This window comes from Culicoides brevitarsis, chromosome 1 (assembly GCF_036172545.1).
Source record: "Culicoides brevitarsis isolate CSIRO-B50_1 chromosome 1, AGI_CSIRO_Cbre_v1, whole genome shotgun sequence".
NCBI classification, from domain to species: domain Eukaryota; kingdom Metazoa; phylum Arthropoda; class Insecta; order Diptera; family Ceratopogonidae; genus Culicoides; species Culicoides brevitarsis.
Genome location: NC_087085.1, coordinates 5,367,788 through 5,387,452, shown reverse-complemented (window position 1 = coordinate 5,387,452; position 19,665 = coordinate 5,367,788). Strand labels below are relative to the sequence as shown.

At 26.4% G+C, this 19,665-nt stretch overlaps 5 protein-coding genes across 5 annotated transcripts; 4 read left to right on the top strand and 1 right to left on the bottom strand.

Annotated features, from left to right (window-relative positions):
- The first annotated feature begins 5,627 nt into the window (after positions 1 to 5,627).
- On the top strand, positions 5,628 to 7,755 carry LOC134827280 (uncharacterized). Its single transcript, XM_063839862.1, has 5 exons — positions 5,628 to 5,684; positions 5,920 to 6,163; positions 6,333 to 6,460; positions 6,522 to 6,782; positions 7,357 to 7,755. Exons 1-5 carry the CDS (start codon positions 5,636 to 5,638, stop codon positions 7,554 to 7,556), a joined length of 882 nt encoding a protein of 293 aa, XP_063695932.1. The 5' UTR covers positions 5,628 to 5,635; the 3' UTR covers positions 7,557 to 7,755.
- A 2,844-nt stretch (positions 7,756 to 10,599) lies between these two features.
- LOC134838198 (uncharacterized) lies at positions 10,600 to 12,476 on the top strand. Its single transcript, XM_063853673.1, has 4 exons — positions 10,600 to 10,726; positions 10,825 to 10,933; positions 10,988 to 11,502; positions 12,230 to 12,476. Exons 1-4 carry the CDS (start codon positions 10,678 to 10,680, stop codon positions 12,400 to 12,402), a joined length of 846 nt encoding a protein of 281 aa, XP_063709743.1. The 5' UTR covers positions 10,600 to 10,677; the 3' UTR covers positions 12,403 to 12,476.
- A 94-nt stretch (positions 12,477 to 12,570) lies between these two features.
- On the top strand, positions 12,571 to 14,563 carry LOC134829248 (uncharacterized). The gene is made up of 3 exons (XM_063842257.1): positions 12,571 to 12,870; positions 13,528 to 13,913; positions 14,324 to 14,563. Exons 1-3 carry the CDS (start codon positions 12,587 to 12,589, stop codon positions 14,509 to 14,511), a joined length of 858 nt encoding a protein of 285 aa, XP_063698327.1. The 5' UTR covers positions 12,571 to 12,586; the 3' UTR covers positions 14,512 to 14,563.
- LOC134829259 (uncharacterized) lies at positions 14,528 to 16,254 on the bottom strand. Its single transcript, XM_063842268.1, has 3 exons — positions 15,981 to 16,254; positions 15,663 to 15,926; positions 14,528 to 15,077 (listed from the first exon to the last, which is right to left on the bottom strand). The coding sequence occupies exons 1-3, from the start codon at positions 15,987 to 15,989 to the stop codon at positions 14,658 to 14,660; spliced, it is 693 nt and encodes a 230-aa protein (XP_063698338.1). The 5' UTR covers positions 15,990 to 16,254; the 3' UTR covers positions 14,528 to 14,657.
- A 1,289-nt stretch (positions 16,255 to 17,543) lies between these two features.
- Positions 17,544 to 18,669, top strand: LOC134836258 (N(4)-(Beta-N-acetylglucosaminyl)-L-asparaginase). The gene is made up of 2 exons (XM_063851479.1): positions 17,544 to 17,717; positions 17,790 to 18,669. Exons 1-2 carry the CDS (start codon positions 17,559 to 17,561, stop codon positions 18,654 to 18,656), a joined length of 1,026 nt encoding a protein of 341 aa, XP_063707549.1. The 5' UTR covers positions 17,544 to 17,558; the 3' UTR covers positions 18,657 to 18,669.
- The last annotated feature ends 996 nt before the right edge of the window (positions 18,670 to 19,665 follow it).

The window sequence follows — 19,665 nt, the reverse complement described above, 5'->3', positions numbered from 1 at the left end:
ACAGTTCTGTTAAAAGCTCTTCTTGACAAATGTTGTAATATTCCAATGTCTTATAAGAAGCATTTTTTGTATAAAAATCCTTAATTTTCAAAAAATCATTAAAATTTATCTCATCAAAGTACAATCCGTTATGCAATTCGCTGTAATTTTTCATCCGAATGAAATGCGTGAACGTACTTTCAAACTTTTCATCCGATTTTTCTTCTTTTTCTTCCTGATAAAAGCTGTATTTGACCAATGGAGACACTTTTCCCCTCACAAAACTTTCAAAAGCGTGAATTTCTTCCAAATTTTTCGGAAAATCGACGAAAACGAATCCTTTGGAGCACTTTGAGGGCAAATCTCTTATCAATCTTTCAAGAAATTCAACTTTCATGTCAAGAGTTAAGTCTTCAAAGCGTTGATCTTCGTGCAAAAAGCAAGATTTGAGTTGCAAATAAGAAGTTACATGAGACGAGGGAACTGAAATCCATCCCATTGGGGTTTGACAAGCACAGGAAATGGTACTTGAAGGAATTTTGGAGACATCTAAGTTGGAAATTGTGACGGATTTGCGGATTTTTGAACCTTCTGAAGTTGCACGTTTCAAAGAACTTTTTCGTTTGAGGTTCAAATTGCTCGGAGATGGGGTTGAGGCTTCGATTTTAACAAGTTCGCATACTCCATCGTCAATTTCTTGTATATTGGAAAAAACATCCGTTACTAAAATTTTTGTTAAAGCTTCTTTAAATGCTATTTCTGGTTCAATTACTTCAATATTTGACTTTTCCAACGATTTTTTAAGCCTTTTTAGGAATTTTTTTCTGTCATTTAGATCCATGTTTGTTTGAAGATTAACTCGAATCGGCAAATTTTCCAAATTTATCAAATTTTTTGGGATAAAAGTTTTTAAATTCTTCAAAAATTGATCAATTTCAGTCTCAGAATTGGATTTTACGGGATTTTCGATACTTTTCCACGCTCCTTGTGAACACAAATATTGCTGCAAATGCAATTTTTTAACAATTTCTTCTCCAAATTCTTCAATTTTAACAAATTTTTCTTCATTTTCATCTTCTGGCGTCAAATATAAAGGCAAATCATACATTTTTTGTCCATTTTGTAGCAACGCAATCCATTCAGAGACAATATTATCGGTGACATTCACTCCGTAACAGGACTTGTAACGCTCGCATTTAACGGCAACACTCATGCCCACGTTGTAAAAACTGTGAAATAGCTTTCGGAGACCTTGAAATTCAGCATTTTTAGTTGAATTGTATTCCGCTCGTTTTGTCGCGTAATTCATTTCTAGCTGGCGTCGTTTCTGTAAAAGTTCATTTTGTGAAGATTTTAAGGGATGTAGTTCGCAATAAGTTAAAAATGAGGATTTTTGTTCATTTTTCGTGATTTTTGAATTTTTTTGTTCTTCAACGAATTTTTTTTCTTCCTGATTTGAATTAAATTTCTTCGGAAATGCATTTTTTAGTTGTTTAACGTTAAATTTCGAGCCTCGAAAGCTTGATTTATTTTTCAACTCGTCATACATTTTCTCTAAAATCATCTTGAGCCGTTCCGTATCTCCGCATTTCACACAAACGAGCGTTTTTTCATCCAATTTGCCGAATCTCCCAAGCACCGGTTGTAAAATCTTCAATTTATGTTCTAACGTCGTTGCTGTCTGAAGACAACTTTCAATTTCCATGTCAGCTAATCGATATTTTTTGCAAATACCGACGATGAGACTTGCGATCGTTACATTGTCTTGGGTTTTTTTCTCATCTAATTCGACATTTAATGAATTTTCCAACCAGCGATGCATTTTTTTAATTTTTTTTTTTGGCTTCAAAAAATTGTCATTCATCGGTTACTTCGGTTTCGTCATTTTTTCAAAAGAATTTCAATTCCTCGAAACAATCAAACAGGAAATTCGAGTAGTCGAAGGTTATTTTATGTTTCATTTCACACAAAAAAAAAATCACATCTTGAAGGTCATCGCTTTTACTTTTTAGCATGTTGTTGCAAAATCCCGCTCAAGTCGTTAAAAGTTTATTTTTATGGCTTTTTGATTGGTTTTTGAGTGACTGATGAATATCCGATTGTTGCTTTTGGATGAATGGAGCTTAACAAATCAATTAGATGGGATTTGTGAAAAAATTGCGTTTTGGAACCTAAAAAAAAATTAAATTTTTATATAAAAAATTTGAAAAAAATAAATTAATTTTTTTAATGAAAAAAATTAATAAAAAAAATAAATAAAAAAAATAAATTTTTAAATAAAAAAATAAAAAAAGAAAATAAATTTAATTTTCAAATTAAAAAAAAATAAATTGATTAATTAATTCAAAAACAATAAATAAATAAAATTAATTTTTCAATAAAAAAAATAAAAAAAAATTTAAAAATAAAAAAAAAAAATTAAAAAAAATTAAATAAAAAAAAAAAAAAAAAAAAAATAATTAAATTTTTAAATAAAAAAAATTAAAATAAATACCTAAATAAAAAAAGTAATTAAATTTTTCAATATAAATCAAATTTCAAAATAAAATTAAATTCCTTATTTTTAAAATTAAATTATTTTAAATAAAAAAAAATATAAAATTAAATTAAATAAAAAATTAAATAAAACTTACAAAAACATTTTTTTTTTAATTTAAAAAATTAATTTAAAAAGAAAATAAATTAAATTTTTAAAAATAAAAAAAAAATATTTTTTTAATTTTTTTTTTTTTTTTTTTTTTTTTTGAAAAAAATTTCTGTAAAATTTCATTGATAAATTTTAAATAGCGAAACATAAATTTCTCACATCGAATGATATCATATAGTAACTTTTTCTTCCTCTCTATCCATGTCAGCTGCTTTTTTGGCCTTGAAATCATTCACGCTTCGTTCAAAATCTTCCGTCTTTCTATAATAAACCTTTTTTTTACATCCAGCCCTCTGCTCTAATTTTTTTCTCATAATCCAAAAAAAAAAAGAAATGATGTCAATACCACATAAATGTCACTTTACCTATAATTTATTACATAAAAGAGAAAAATGCAAATGTTACCATTATTATTATAATTTTTACACGATTGACAACTTGTCTTGCTCGCATATACGCGTTGTGTGTCACTCAGTAAGTAAGTCATTCAAATATCTGTCGTAATTAATTTGTACAAGTTTCGTGCGCCGCAATTGGCTTGTATATTGATCTATTACGAAAAAAAAAATACTTTCACACCTATGAACGTTTGTTTGTCTGTCTGAAATATTTTTTTTTATTTTTACACAAAAAAATGAAAAAATTCCCGACATTAGTATTCATTACAATATTGGCAATAATTGCGAGCCAAAAAAAAAGATGGCAATGGTCATCGCAGCCAATTACGTTGTGAGACGCTTACAAGGACAACTCGTTGCCAACTATGAACAACGCCTCAATTAAAAGCTAATTCTGTGTAAGTGCACTTATTATGCAACGCATGTCGGACTGATTATTTTTCAAAACCGGCAAAAATACGATATTTACACGCATACGAAGGCAAATCGAAGCAGGTTTTGTTATATTTACTTGTGACGTCATAAAATCTTTTAAATGCATTGATTGCCATCGGAGCATAGAAAAATACAAACAAACGGTGCATAATAACTGTCTTTATAAATAACATCAATTTTCACTTGTAAGCTGTGAATGCTCGAACTTAGTCCAGTTGTTGTTGTTTCATTGAAGCAGTTTGCGAACCATATGATTAACGCTTTTAGCTATCTGATGGTATTTGTGAGTTACTTTTGCTCTCTTCGTTGGTTGATGAGAGATTTTGATCAGGCTTTAGCTGGGTGTCAGTTAGAGCCGTTATCAAGGTAAGTTTCTAAGAATTTTCGTGAAGTTTTTTTTTATGTGATTTGAATTGAAATTAGAGTAAAAATTTTAAATTGCATTTTTGAAAATAAAATTAGAAAATTGAATTTTTGTTCAAAAGTTTGTCTTTCCGTTTTATTCATATGAGCAGTAAAAGAAAATTAAAAAAAAAAATTTTGGGTAATTTTTTTTTATCTTCAGGGAATTTTGTTTTTAGTATTTTTGAAAAAATAAAAAAAATGTAAAACGTGAAATAATTTTTAAATATTTTAAAAATAAATTTGTTGTGTAAACTTAAGTGAGAAAAAAAATATTTAAAATTTTCACAAAAAAAATATATAAAACTTTAAAAATTATTTAAAATTCACATTTTACAAAAAAAAAAAAAAATTTTAAAATAATAATTTTTTTGAAAAATAATAATTTAATATTAAAAATTTTTTAAATAAATTTTAAAACGTTTAAATTTTTTTTTAAATTTCGAAATTTTTTTCAATCTTTTTGTATAAATTTTAAATTTTTTTTTTTTAAATTTTTTCACAAAAAATATTTACAACTTTAAAAATTAATTATTTAAAATTACAACTTGTGACATCATAAAATCTTTAAAATAAATAAAAGGAAGATGCGTGAAATGTGAAATTGAACGAAAGAAATTAATTTTAATTTTCCAAATTTTTTAATTAAAAATTTTCAAAAATTGAAATAAAAATTGAAACATTTTTTTTAAATAAAAAAAAAATTAAAATTAAAAAGCTTTACCAAAAAAAATTTTGAGAAATTTTTTAGGAACAAAATCTGAATTGGTCATTTTTTTTCTTAAATATTTTTTTTTTAAATTTTTTATATTTTTAAAAATTTTTTTATTTAAATTTTTAAATTAAAGATTTACAACTTTTTTTATTTCCTTACAATTTGACGTCATAAAATCTTTCAAAAATAATTTGAAAAATTTATGAATTTTAATTTTTTTCGTTTTATTTCACATTTTCCGCATCTTCCAACTTTAAAAAAAATTCTATAAAATTATCCCTGAAGATGATAAATAAATTACCAAAACGTTAAAAAAATATTAAATTTTACATAAATTAATTTTTTAAATTGAAGAATTTTAAAATATAAAAATTTGGATTTTTTATGTAGCAATTTAGGATTAAAACAATCCTAATTTTTAAAAATTATCTTGTTTCTTCAAATATTTGTCATTGCTATTTGGTCAATTTGAAAAATAATTTGCTTGGTTTAGATTAATTGAAATAATTTTTGAACTTGTTAAATTTTTTCATCCATTTGTCTTTTCGTATAAATCCTCGAATGCACAAAAATCGTTAGAAATCCTAAAAAAATAAATAAAAATGCACTCAAGTCATTTCTTTTAAAAAAAATTTAAAATTTTATAAAACTTAAACAATACTCACTCAATTCTCTCGATTTTCTTCGCTCTTCTCCGTAACCCGTTAAGTACAAGAAAAAAAGCATCTACAGGTGTGTTAGTGTTGAGAGTTGAGTTGTTAGCAGCTACAAGAATCCCATGCACGTTATAACATTTATCGTTTGTTGTAACACTTCAGTATCACATTAGACTTCGTATATTAAACACACACTTTTAATTTATTGTTTTATTTTTTTTTTTTTTGCGGAGTACTATATGATTTGTCGTGACATTATTAGCACAAAAGCAGCGATGCTAAAGCTTCAAATTGCATTCGACTTTTAATCAATCGAGATTTGCTGAAAAAAGAAAGAGGAAGTTATTTATTAGAAATAACAAAAAATAATATAAAAAAGTAAAAAATTAAAATTTATAAAAAAATGGAATATTATTTTACGATATTGACAATTTATTTGTTGAGTTCCATTGGTAAGTAGAGTTTTTTCTTCTTTTTCATTATTTTTGCACAACACTCAATATAACTCGTGTTATAAATATGTTTAAACAAGTCAAGCATGCATTTATATATATTTTCATATATATAACAAAAATAAATAAAGCAAGAAGAAAAAAATTAATAAAAAATGTAAATCAGGTTGCTTGACCACCATTCACCCCAAAGCGTTGTAAATTGAACAACTTTTTTTGCTCTCTTCCATCGTAGGATACTCACACAGCGTAGATCGTGATATTAATTTATGCACAGAACCAATTAAGCATTACAAAGAGTTGGGATGTCATCCGGCGACAGAGGAAGGGCGACATTGCCCAACGCGTTATTTGTGCCCGAACATCACGATGTTCGATGCCAATCGTTGTCATTACAGGGAAAAGGAGTACTATATCACGCAAAAATTGACAGACGACAAGACGAGTGATCAATGCGTTACTCGATGCACTTGTTCTGAGTGAGTATTTTGTCTTAACGAAGCATTGTATGCAAATTTTCACGAGAAATTGTTTATTTTTTTGCAAATAAACATTTTTTTTCGCATATAAATTCGTTTCTTTGTTAGATAATCGTCATCATTTTAAATAATGAACGAATAAATTAGCATATTCTATTTTTTTTTTCAGTGATGTTTATCCACGGGGTTGGAAATGCAAAGATGTTCAATGTCCCCATACAACGGGAAAAATTGATCCCACAAAATGTGTTGGGCAATACAAACTCGGAAATTGCTGTCCTCACGAATATCTCTGCGGTAAGTTATGTTTAATTTATTTTTTTTATTAAAATTTTCTCCAATTAATTCCATTTTTTAGAGGAACGTGAGATTGAAGAATTAGCACAGTGCAAATATGATGGCGAAATTTATTTAGAAGGCGAAAAATTCTATCCTGAAAAAGAAAAATGTTGGAGTTGCATCTGTACAAGGACCTTCAATGCTTCCATTCCGGTCATCAATAATCCCTTCTGTCGTGAAATCGATTGCGGCATCGAGTTGCGTTACTTTAATGAATTACGACGCGGATGTATTCCCATTTATTATGAAGATCGTTGCTGTCCCACAGATTGGAAATGTCGTAAGTATCCATAAATAACTGAAAAAAAGTTAATTTTTTATTTTTTTTTTAAACATTTATATTGCGTTTGCTCTAAAAGATATGTTGTGACCTTATATCTCGAGAACGATGCGTCTCCGAGCATATGTTTCATGGAGAAAAATTATCTACTCGAGTCAGCGCAAAATGTTAGCGAAAAAAAATTTGGTCAAAAAAATTTCACTCAAAATCCCCCTTACAATTTTTTCAATATAATTTTTTTTAGAAGTTAAAACTTTATTAAATATTTTTTTATTGCTTTATTTAATTAATTTTTTAATTTTTTTTTAATATTTTTTTTTTTTTTTTAAATTTTTTTTTAAAATATTTTTTACATTTTTTTTTTAAATTTTTTAAATATTTTTTTAAATATTTTTTTTAATTATTTTTTTAAATATTTTTTTTAAATATTTTTTTTTAAATATTTTTTTTTTAATATTTTTTTTAAATTTTTTAAATATTTTTTTTAATATTTTTTTTTTATAGTTTTTAATTTTATTTTTTTAATATTTTTTAACATTTTTTTAATATTTTTTTATTTATTTTTTTTTAACAGCTGACAAGACAGACACTGTCGAACGTAATGGATACAAGAAAAACATTCATAAAATATTTTGCGAATTTGGTGACCTTAAAATCAAAATTGGTGATATCGTTAAAACGGATGATAAGTGCCTGAAATGCGTTTGCGGTATTCCGCCGATGCCACACTGCATGATCGACGAAGATTGTGTGATTGAGGAAAAGAGGAAGTAACAAGTTAATTGTGTTTTGAGAAAAAAAGTGAAGGTTTACAGAAAAAAAAACAATTCAAATGAGAACCATGAAAAAAACTGAGTATTAAAAAAGTTCTCAGCAAATAGTGATTGTTGTATACTAATTGGAAAATGAAACAATTGAAAAATGTGAAAAAAATCAATACAATACTCAAACTCAAAAATATATGAGTCAATATAAATTGAGATTAAATATGAAGCAATACAAAATAAAAAAAAATCATAAAAAAGTGAATGAAATATAAATGTAAAAATTTTAATTTATTAAGTGAATTATAAACAAAAAAATAAAAATATCGATAAATCAATAAAATAAAAATCGGATTTTTATTTGATGCACAAAGTTGGGCAGCAATGAGATCATCCAACCGAAAAATAACCAAGGGGTGGTTTAAGCCACATAAATACCAAACTTCCTTCATTGTTCCTCGCACAAACACATAAATTTCAACTTTTGCTAATTTTTCGTCAAGGCAGTGAACTTTGCCGAAGTTTCCGAAAATGAAAAATAATGTCATGGTAAACACACCTTAACGATGAACAAAATTAACAATTTATTTAATATTATTATTATCGAACCTACATACTACTTTGTGTTAACTAAACAAACAAATAACGTCGAAGAAATACAAAAAAAAATGAAAGTGAAGAAATTAATTCGTTCGCGAAGAGTCCAACACGCTTGAAAAACTTACTCCAGTTCGTTTGTTTAGCTCTAAAGAAAAAAAAACTGAAAGAAAGTGAAAACAATTATTCAGATGGTTTATGGTTTATGACCAACTCGTTGTTATGTATTTGTACTTATCAAGCATTTGAATGATTTGTGAGTGATACAATTCCATTAAATTGTGCGTGATCTATGATTACCATATTAAAGCATATTATAAAATGAGACATTTTAACTTTTTTTTTGACGGTCATCGGCGCGGTGTGATTCATAAAATGACAATAATACTAATATAATAGCGAGCTGCGCGAACAATAACAACGAATTTGTCGGATTTTCAAAAAAAGATATTTTTTATTGTTGGATTATGGCATAAATTCATAATAATGCGTGTACTGTGGTACCGAAGATAGGAGACCGGTTGTTATCACCTTTTTTGTGCGACAAATAATTTGCATAATCGTCGAAAAATGTTATAACTGTTATAAAATATTGTGAGAGAGTAAAAAAATTGTGTAAACTGACATTAAGTCATCTATAGATGCCGATACTAAAATAAAAAAAAAATAAATGGTGCTATATAGGGAAGAGAAAAATAGGTGTGAGTAACCTGATTTATTATAAACGGAATACTTATCTTGATGGACTGCAATATCATATGCGTTTGTCATAAAGGTGAACTTAATGCTGTGTCAACGAGTTTCTGATGGCTTTGCTTGCCTTGACGATCGGATGGAGTTTCAAATATTGTACTTGTGAAGATAATTTACGACTGATGTTCATAAAAAATCATGATTTTTAACAAAAATTTCTTTTTCAGGTTAAAGTTTAACATGTCAAGGAAGACTTCAGATAAAAAAATTCTTAAACAGATCAAAATTATAACTGAACTGAGTTTTGACAAACAACTGAATACATGAAAGCCATTTCAAAGGATTAAATAGAAGAAGAAAAAGTATTTGAAGCTGATTCTAAAGAAATCGTAAAAATTACAATATCCTTTTGCAAAAGAAAGTTGAAGCTATATTTTGTCAGCAACTTTGCATCTTCCATATTAAACACAAATTCGCATCATATACAAATGAGTTATCCAAACTGATCCATTTTCTCAAAGTTGAATCAACTAAATACATGAAAGCAATTTCAAAGGGTTAAATAGAAGAAGAAAAAGTATTTGAAGCTGAATCTAAAGAAATCGTGAAAATTTCTTTTGCTAAAGAAAGTTGAAGCTATATTTTGTCAGCAACTTTTCCATCTACCATGAAAAACACAAATTCGCATCATATACAAAGGAGTTATCCAAACTGATCCATTTTCTCAAAGTTGAATCAACAATATGACAAAGAATAAGTTCATTATAAACCATTCACATCAAAAAAGGTGCGAAATCAAACAAAAGCAAACTTCACTTTAAACCTCTAACTGAAATGTCAACAAAACAAACCAATTCAGTATCAAAAATAACACTACTTTGCGAAAAACCTTCTCTGTGCAAATTATCATCAAGGTTCTACTATCAAAATTTCCGTGATTCACGAATTCTATGAAAACAAAGCCTTGTGTTTTTCCATCAAAACAAATCAAACAAACGCGTCATTATCAAATTTTGTGTGCTTCACAAATCACGTTAATTACTCCCATACAACAGCACGAAAAGTTCAAATTCATTATGAAAGGCCATCAATTTAGTGTTATCACATTTTAATATTTTCGTCTCCATATATATTTGTTTTAATAATATTACGAAATACATTACAAAACCACTATAATCGTACAATAACAATAAATAAAAGCACTCCATGAAGTCTGACACAAACATGTGTAATGTTTAATTTTCATGGATGCACTTTTTTTTTCATAATTTTTTTAAATAACGAGTTGTATGAGATGACACCGGTTATTATTAACAACGTATGTAAAGTAAACACGCTATATTGACATTAAATATTTAAAGTAGATGAGATGTTGATAAACAAATTAAGTCTACGAATTTACAGGGGCTTCCAAAGAAACAAAATATCAATATTTTGTGAATTTTTGTACAGATTTCATGCAAGTCCCTGTACCATCATCGAACTTCATTAACTTTAAAAACAAATAAATTTTCGTAAGAAAGTCGCAAAACTGGTTTCAGACAACAACAAATAAAAAGTTATTCCCTTGTTTGGTGCTTCGTTTAGAATTTTTTTCAACTCCTTTAAAGTCACGTCGTTGTCGGTGCTTTAAAATTCACAAAGCTACTTCAGTTCATTAAGCTTTTAATGAAGTGCTTAAATATTCATCGGAGTTGTCTCAATGCTAACAAATTTTAATGACTTTTACATACGTGAAGAACTCGCACGTAGACAGCGGCAGAACGAATATAAATAATAATCAATCAGCGTAACGTTGCTCAGTTTACCTTTAAAGTCAGATCTGTGCAGTCGTTATCATCATGCGGGGATTCGTTTTAATATTTGCTCTGTTTGTCATCAGTGTTAGAGGTAAGAAGAAGCCGGCAAATGTTTCAACCTTGCTCTTGATATTTGATATTTTCGATGACCCTCATAAATTGACAAAATTTGATGATCATTGTTTGTAGCTGACGACAAAACGTGTGATAAATCAAAATGTCTTGTTGGCGAACAAAAATTGTATAAGGAACTTGGATGTACGCCGGTTGTTGAAGAAGGTCAATGTTGTGCATCAAGGTAAAAATTCAAAATAGATAAACGACGTAATAAATAACTCAAATTCGTTTGAAGGTACGAATGCCCGGACCTTACAAAATTAGATGGAAAAAAGTGTCATTACAAGAATGAAGTTTTCAACGTTCAAGATACTCTCGATCAAGCAATTACAGGTCCTTTATGCGCCGCAGCTTGTTTCTGTCGTGAAGCTGACGAATATGGAAATGCGAGATTTGTTTGTGCCAATATTGAATGCCCTGAACTTTTCCGTCGTCGACCAGATTGCATTTATCAAAAGACTAAAGACAAGTGCTGTGGTCAAGCAGTTTGCGGAGATGAGCGTGACAAGTTGAGTAGATGTTACATGGATGGCAGAGAATTCTATGAAGGCGAAAAAATGTATCCAGAAGAGGAACGTTGTCATACTTGCATTTGTCACAAAGAGTTCGATAACAGTACAATCGTTGGCAATCCTCATTGTTATGAAATTGATTGCGGAATTCAGTTGAGATACATGACAAATTTGCAAAAGAACTGTGTTCCTGTTTATTATGGCACGAACAAATGTTGCCCGATCGATTGGCGTTGTCGTAAGTTTCGTTATTTGGTTAAAATGGGGATTTTGAAAAATGACAGCTGTCAAAATTTTTAATGAAATTTGATTTTATTGAACATTTTCAAGGTTTTAAATTGAAAAAAAGTTATTTACGATGTTTAAAAAGGTTACAAATTGTTATTTTAATGAAAATTTTGACATCTGTCAAATTACGTTTAATATGTCAAATTGACAAATGTCAAAATTTTCATTAAAATGACAATTTTTAACCTTTTTAAATGATTTTAAGTAACTTTTCTTTAAACTTAAATCATTTAAGGCTTTGAAATGTTCAAAAAATCAATTTTCATAAAAAATTTTGACAGTTGTCATTTTTCAAATTTTTTTAAAAATGACTGCTGTCAAAATTTTTAATGAAATTTGGTTTTTTGAAAATTTTCAAGGTTCTCAAAAGAAAAAAAGTGACTTATGATGTTTAATAAGGTTACAAATTGTTATTTTAATGAAAATTTGACATCTGTCAAATTACTTTTAATCTGTCAAATTGACAGATGTCAAAATTTTCATTAAAATGACAATTTTTATCCTTTTTAAAGGTCTTTAACTAACTTTTCTTTAAACTTAACTCATTTAAGGCTTTGAAATGTTCAAAAAATCCATTTTCATAAAAAATTTTGACAGCTGTCATTTTTCAAATTTTTTTTTTTAAATGTTCCGTTTGAGAGTTAAAAGTTCATTAATGAATTTTTCGCAATTTTTAGCTGATGACAAAGACACTGTCGAATCTAAAGGCAAGAACGGAGGCGAATCAACACACAAATGTACCTTCGGAGCTTTAAAATTAAATGTCGGCGAAGAACTTAACTCTTCTGATAAGGATGTGACCTGCGCTTGTGTAAGCCCGCCATTCGTACAATGTGTCAAAAGCAAATAAATTACTTAATTTAACACATTTTTTTTACCACAAAAAATTAAATAAACAAAGATTTTTTAATCGTTTCTTGTTCATTTGACCTTTTTTTGGTGTGATAAGTGCTTCAAATTTCGAAATTAATCATATAAATGTCTCAATTTAGACAAATCGGCTTCAGTTTTGATTCGAATTTCGTACGGTAAAGATGAAGATTTTTCTAGTTTCGTTTGTTTGCTTGTTCGTTGGAACTTTTGCGACGCAAGATTGTGATGTGTCGAAGTGCGAAGGCTTTCAAACGCTTTACAAAGAGCTCGGATGTAAAGCAGTTGTTAAAGAAGGCAGTTGTTGTCCCGTGAAATACGAATGTCCCGATTTTACGGCAAGAAATAAGGATAAATGTCACTTGAATGGGCAGGAATTTGATGTGAATTCAGAACTCCCAAAAGCTCTTACGGATAAACTTTGTGTGCCTTATTGTCATTGCGTGAAGTAAGAAAAAATATTTTTTTTATATTTTCATTTTTTTTTATTGAATTTTAAATTGGAAAATTTAAAGCAAAAAAAATAATTTTAATTAATTTAAAAAAAATTAAATTAATTTTTAAAAATAAAAGAAAATTAAATTTAAAAAATTAAAATTAATTTATAAAATAATTAAATCTAAAAAAAATTCCAAAAAATAATTTAAATTTAAAAAAAATTAAAATAATAATTTAATTTAATTTTTTTTTAATTAATTAAAATTAATATTATTTTTTAAATTTAATTTTAAATAAATTAATTTAAGCAAAAATTAAATAAAAGAAAACAATTTTCATTTTGATTAATTAAAAAAAAAAAATAAAAAAACAAATTAAAAAAAATTAAAAAACATTTAAATTAATTTTAAAAATAAAAGAAAATTAAATTTAAAAAAATTAAATTAAAATAATTTATAAAATAATAATTTAGCTAAAAAAAATAATTTTTAGTTTGAAAAAATAATTTAAATTATTTTCAAATCAAAAAAAATTAAGTTAAATTATTTTTTCAAATTCTTAAAATAAAAAAATATTTTTTTTAATTAATTAAAATTTAATTTTTTTGTATTAATTTTAATTAATTAATTTTTTTATCAAAGTAAAAAACAAAATTTTAATTTTTTAGGCATGATCCAGAAGCTCCCGCTAAATTAGATTGCGGACATTACGATTGCCCTGAATATTTCAGTGGTTTGTCTGATCCATCGTGCGTGTTAACTTACGATCTTGATGGTTGTTGTAGCTCGGGACAACTTTGTGGCAAAGAAGCTCAAGAAAAAGCTGCCAAATGTTATTTGGAGGGCAAAGAATACATGGAAGGACAAAAAATGTATGCCGAAGACTTTTCCTGCGTTTGTACTTCGAGCTTTGATAACTCGACTCTCGTGAATAATCCGAATTGCAAAGCTTCGGCATGCGGATTTGAGATGCATTATGCACCAAAATTGCAAAAAGGATGCGTTCCGATATATTATGCTAATAATCAAGCATGCCCAATTGATTGGAAATGTCGTAAGTTTTTATTATTTTTTGTTTTTTAATTATTTTTTTAATTAAAAAAAAACAAATTTTTTTATGGAAATAATTTTTTTTGCAAAAAAATTACTTAAAAAAATATTTCCATATTTTTTTTTTAAATTAAATTTTTTTTTTTTAAAAATTAAAAAACTTTTTTTTTTGTAATAAAAATTACTTAAAAAAATATTAGAATTTTTTAAAATAATTTTTTAAGTTGAAAAAAAAAAATTTTTTCGATAGAAATAATTTTTTTACTTTTTTTTTTGTAAAAAAATCACTTATAAAAATATTTCCATAATTTTTTATTAATTTAAAAAAAAAATTATTTTTAAAAAATTATTAAAATCATTTTTTTTTAAATTTTTTTTTTTTTTTAAATTAATAAATTAAATAATTTTTTTTAGCAAATGCCGAAAAGGATCAAGTCCTTAAGAAGAGTCTTTCTGCCAACGATGAAACCGAACATTGTACCTTTGGATCCTTGAAAGTTGCTGTCGGAGACGAAGCTGCTACCGAAAGCAAAGAAACAACATGCAAATGTGTCGTTCCTCCATTCGTCGAATGCGTTCGTCAAAAACATCCAAACTACTAAAGGAGATTCCGCGGAGTTAATTTCAATATAAATTTTTATTTTTTACTCCTTATCTCTTATTTTTAATAACAATATCAGGATGCACTTACAAATGTAATATTTGTTCGAAAAAAAAATCTCTTTTTTTATGTTTTCTCGTCGAAAAATCATTCTTGCACTTTTAACTTTTGTATTCGATTACTGACAAATTCCATCTCGTGCGACGGTTGAGATCCATCGATGTTGTCGTCGCTCCGCAATTCCTCAAGCGATTTGGATTTCTTCAGGATTTTTACTTTTGTCACGAGAACGTTGCTCGAAAAGTCATCCAAGTTGTAACTGACAGGGATGTGATTCGTCGTCGTTGCAAATTCGGATTTTTCGTAAGTATCCATGAGGGCGTTAATTGTCTCCGAACCGAAAGTGGTTTGTTCCAAAATTTCGTTGATGTCAAAGGAGCCCGTTTCGACGACAGATCCGGAGTTTTCGCTGCGTGTTCGATGGCGAGCCGGTACCCAATACGGACGCATCCGTAAATGGGGCATTGCACTTCGAGGCCCAAGACGACGAGAAATGGGACAAATTATCTAAAAAAAAAAAAAATTTTTTTGGTTAGAAAAATTTTTTAAGTTCAATTTTTAAAGGTAATTTTAAAATTTAAATGAAAAAATTTCTTAAATTTTTTTTTTTTGATGAAAATTAAATTTTTGAATTTTTTTTATAACAATTTGAATGAACAAAATTATTTAAATTTTTAAATTTAAAAAAAAATTAATTTTTTAAATATTTTTTTAACAAAAATTTAAACAGAAAATTAAAAAAAAAAATTTTATTACTGTGACTTGAAAAATTTTATAAAAAAAAAGTATGAAAATTTTTGTCAAAAAATCAAAAATGCAAATTCTAAAAATTAAAATTTAAAAAAAAAATTGAAAAAAAAATTAAAAAATTAAAAAAAAATAATTTTAAGAAAGATTATTATTTTTTTTTAAATATTAAAAAATTTATTTTTTTTTAGCTAAAAAATAATTTTTTAAACAATTTTAAAGAATTTTTCAATATTTTTAAAGATAAATTAAAGAAAAAACAAAAAAATCATTGAAAAACTCCTCAAAAATTGAATTTTCATCAAAAAATCTTCACATTAAAACTTTTCTTATCTCTTCTCATACCTTCGAGATATACTGTGAATTCATTTGTACGCTCAATCCAGGTAACGCATTGAGATTATTATCACTGGAAGTCCTGCTTAACCCGCTACTATGACTATTACCCATCAAAGGCAATCCGCAATGATCCGAAACATTGCCGGGAAAATGATACGATTTTTGTGCAATTCCTGTTTCGTGTTTATCCGGCAAGTTTTCCTGAGTTAATGCGTGCAACTCATTCACTGCCATACTAATTTCATTACTTGTGTTACTGTGATCGTCCATCTAAAAAAACAAGTTTAAATTTAAAATTCCTTCAAAATTCGAACAAAAACTCACCATGTCCATTGATCAAATTCTTTATTTGTCGGTGCAAAAGCGAAAAAAGTGAAACCTTGGATTTTTTGTGTTGCAATTGACACGCAGAGGAACAAATTTTGCCGTTTTTCAATACATTTAACTGCTTTTTGGGGGATTTTCGATGAATGAAACGCAAAATTGGTGAGGGAAATTTGATTTTTGCATCAAAAATTGTCGTAAAATTGGAAGTTGGATGAATATTGCAGAAAAAATTGATGAGGAATTGAAATGTTTTCGACCTAATCTGACACAAACAAAAATCAGATGTGATTTTAGGGATGTAAAATCGATGAAGAAAAGATTCCAATGACCCAAGGTGAAAAAATAGAAACATGCCCCAGCTCACAATCAAATGTCGGTACGTGACCCAGCTCACAGAAAATGATTTTGTACATTCCCCAGCTCACAGAAAAAAATTCTGTACAAACACTATGCTCACATACGGGTTTCTGTAGCGACGTACAGAGCTAAAATTTTTTTTCATAATTTTTTTTTAAAATTTTAAATGATTTTTTTTTTAAATTATTATTTATTTAATTAATTTAATTAAATTTAATTTTAATTCATTAATTTTTCTCTAGTTTTTTTTTTTTAATTTAGGTGTTATTTATTTATTATTAAAATCATTTTAATATATTTTTTAATTTAAAATTTAAATTAATTAGTTAAATTTCTTTAATTCAATTCAATTCAATTTTTTTAAAAGTTTATTTCAAGTTTTCTGATTTTTTAAGTTTTTTTTTAAATTAAAATATAATTTAATTTAATTAATTAATAAAAAAAATAAATTTTTCATAATTTTTCTTCCACACAGGGCGTAAAATTCTTATCTCTCCTTTCATAATTTTTCGCGATTTCGAAGCTTTTGAAGACTTTTTTCGAGGTAACAGATAATATTATTTCAAATTTGCAAGTTAATTAATTATTTTTTTCTACTTTAAGATCACTTGGAGCATCATTTTTTTTAATTAAAATTTATTATTTTTTTTAATTAAAATTTAATGTAATTTATTTAATAAATTTAATTAAATTTAATAAATTAAATTAAATTAAATTTAATTTTAATTTAATTATTTTCTTTTGTTTTTTTTTTAAATTAGTTTTTAAAAATATTTTTATACTTTTTTTTAAGTTAAAATTTCATTTTTTTAATTAATTAATTTTTTAAAATTAATTATAAATTATTTTGTTTCATTACTTTTTTTATTTTTTTAAATGTGTTTTTAAATATTTTTTTATAATTTTTTTTTAATTAAAATATAATTTAATTTGATTAATTAAAAAAAATTAGTTTTTAATATTTTTTTTTTATTTTTTGAATTTGTTTATAATTTTTTTTTAATTAAAATTGATTTTATTTATTTAATTAATTTTTTTTAATTTTTAATTTTTTTTTAATATTTTATTTTTTTTTAAATTAAAATTAAATTTAATTTATTTAAATAATAATTTAAAAAAATTATTTTTTCATAATTTTTTTTCGAAACAGGGCGTAAAATTCTTATCTCCCCCAATACTTACTCAGTACACTTTCATCGTTCATCGTGAAAAGACGTCATGAAGCATTCTCTCGTGTTGTTTTTGTTATTATTTACATTTTTGCCGGCGAATTTACAAAAGTTACCTTTAGTTATCAACACTTGGGGCTTCACCAATGCCGCTGTAGAAGCTTGGAACGCTGTTTATCATCAAAATTTATCGGCAATTGACTCTGTGGTATTAATTTTTCTCAAAAAAGCAAAAAATTGATAAGAAATTTATCGATAATCTGAATTTTTTTCTCTTTAGGTCATCGGTTGCAGCGTTTGCGAGCGTGAACAATGCGACGGAACTGTCGGTTATGGCGGCTCTCCCGACGAAAATGGCGAAACGACGTTAGATGCGATGATCATGGATGGCAAAACGATGAAAATGGGCGCAGTTGCTGCCTTGCGAAACGTCAAAGATGCAATTGCCGTCGCAAAACACGTACTTTTGTACACGAAACATTCGATGTTGGTCGGAAATCAAGCAAGTGACTTTGCCGAACAACAAGGTTTTCGGAAAGAAACTCTCACGACGAACGTTTCGAAGCAAATTTGGAGCGAATGGCGTGCAAATAATTGTCAACCAAACTATTGGCAGAATGTAAGACCTGATCCGAGGACAACTTGTGGGCCGTATAAACCAAATAAAATCGTAAAAATCAATTCTCGTGATGAAAACTCGATTTTCGGATATGGAAAATTCAATCACGACACAATCGGGATGCTCGTAATCGACAGAGAAGGTAATATCGCAGCAGGAACTTCAACAAACGGAGCTCGTCATAAAATCCCCGGAAGAGTAGGCGACAGTCCGATACCCGGAGCAGGAAGTTACGCTGATAACGAAATTGGAGCCGCAGCAGCTACCGGCGATGGAGACATAATGATGCGATTTTTACCCTCATTTTTAGCTGTTGAACTCATGAGACAAGGAAGAACTCCGAGCGATGCAGGAAGATTAGCAATTGAGAGAATTATTAAACATTATCCGGAATTCATGGGAGGAATTATTGCCGCTGATAAATACGGAAATTATGGCGCCGCATGTCACGGAATCGATTATTTTCCGTTTTCAGTTTTTAATTTGGAGTCCAAAGATGTGCAATTAATAAAAATTAAATGTAAATAAAAAAAAATTAATTTCATGTCCTTAACAAACTACTTTATTTCAAATTTTAATCATCTTTGTTTCTTAAATATTTATCTTAATTTTTATTTTTAATTATAATATTTTTAATAATAATGTGTGTGGTAGGTAATTGTTTTTTTTTTATTGTTTGCTTCATTGTTTTATTTTTTTTTATTTTTAATTAACTGTCATTGTTATGTTAAGAAATTGTCATAAACTAAAAAAATTATCTGAAAAAGCCAAAAAAAATATTTTTTTTATAATTTTGTGTTTTTTGTGTGCCAGGATATGAGTTATGTTGTATCTTAAAGTCTAATTCTAAGCAATTTAACTTTAAAATAAATATTTTTTTTTAACTTAACAAAATCCTTTTAAAGGTAAGAAGATATTTTTTTATTATAAATTTAATATATGATTAATATTCGAATGATCTTTAAAAGATCAAATTAGTAATTTTTATATCAAATTTTGATTAATTATTGTTAATTAATATATATTTTACGTGAAAATCCAAATATTATTATTATTGACTAAAAAAATAATTTTAATAAATAAATACAAAAAAAAAAGTTAAAATATATTTTTTATACATTTATATATATTTTTATGTATATTATTATTTATAATATGTATAATATAGGTTTAATATAAATATTAATTTTTGTTTAATTATTTTAAAAAATTTTTAAAAATTACAAATAAAAATTTATTTGTTTTTATTTTATTAATAATTTTTAAAAATTATTTTAAATAATTGAACAAAAATTAATATTTTTATTAAACCTTTAAAAGTTGTTTATCATATATGTTTAATGTATAATATTATTATATTACTTTTTTATTTACAAATACGTACATCAATCAATAAAACGTCTATTTTTATAAGGAAGTCTCTTCTCATTCATATATATTTTTGTTATATCTTATATTATTATGGATACTTTCTTGGCAAATATAAATATTATTTTTAATATTTTAAAACTTTCCGCGAAAATTAACTGCAAAAAAT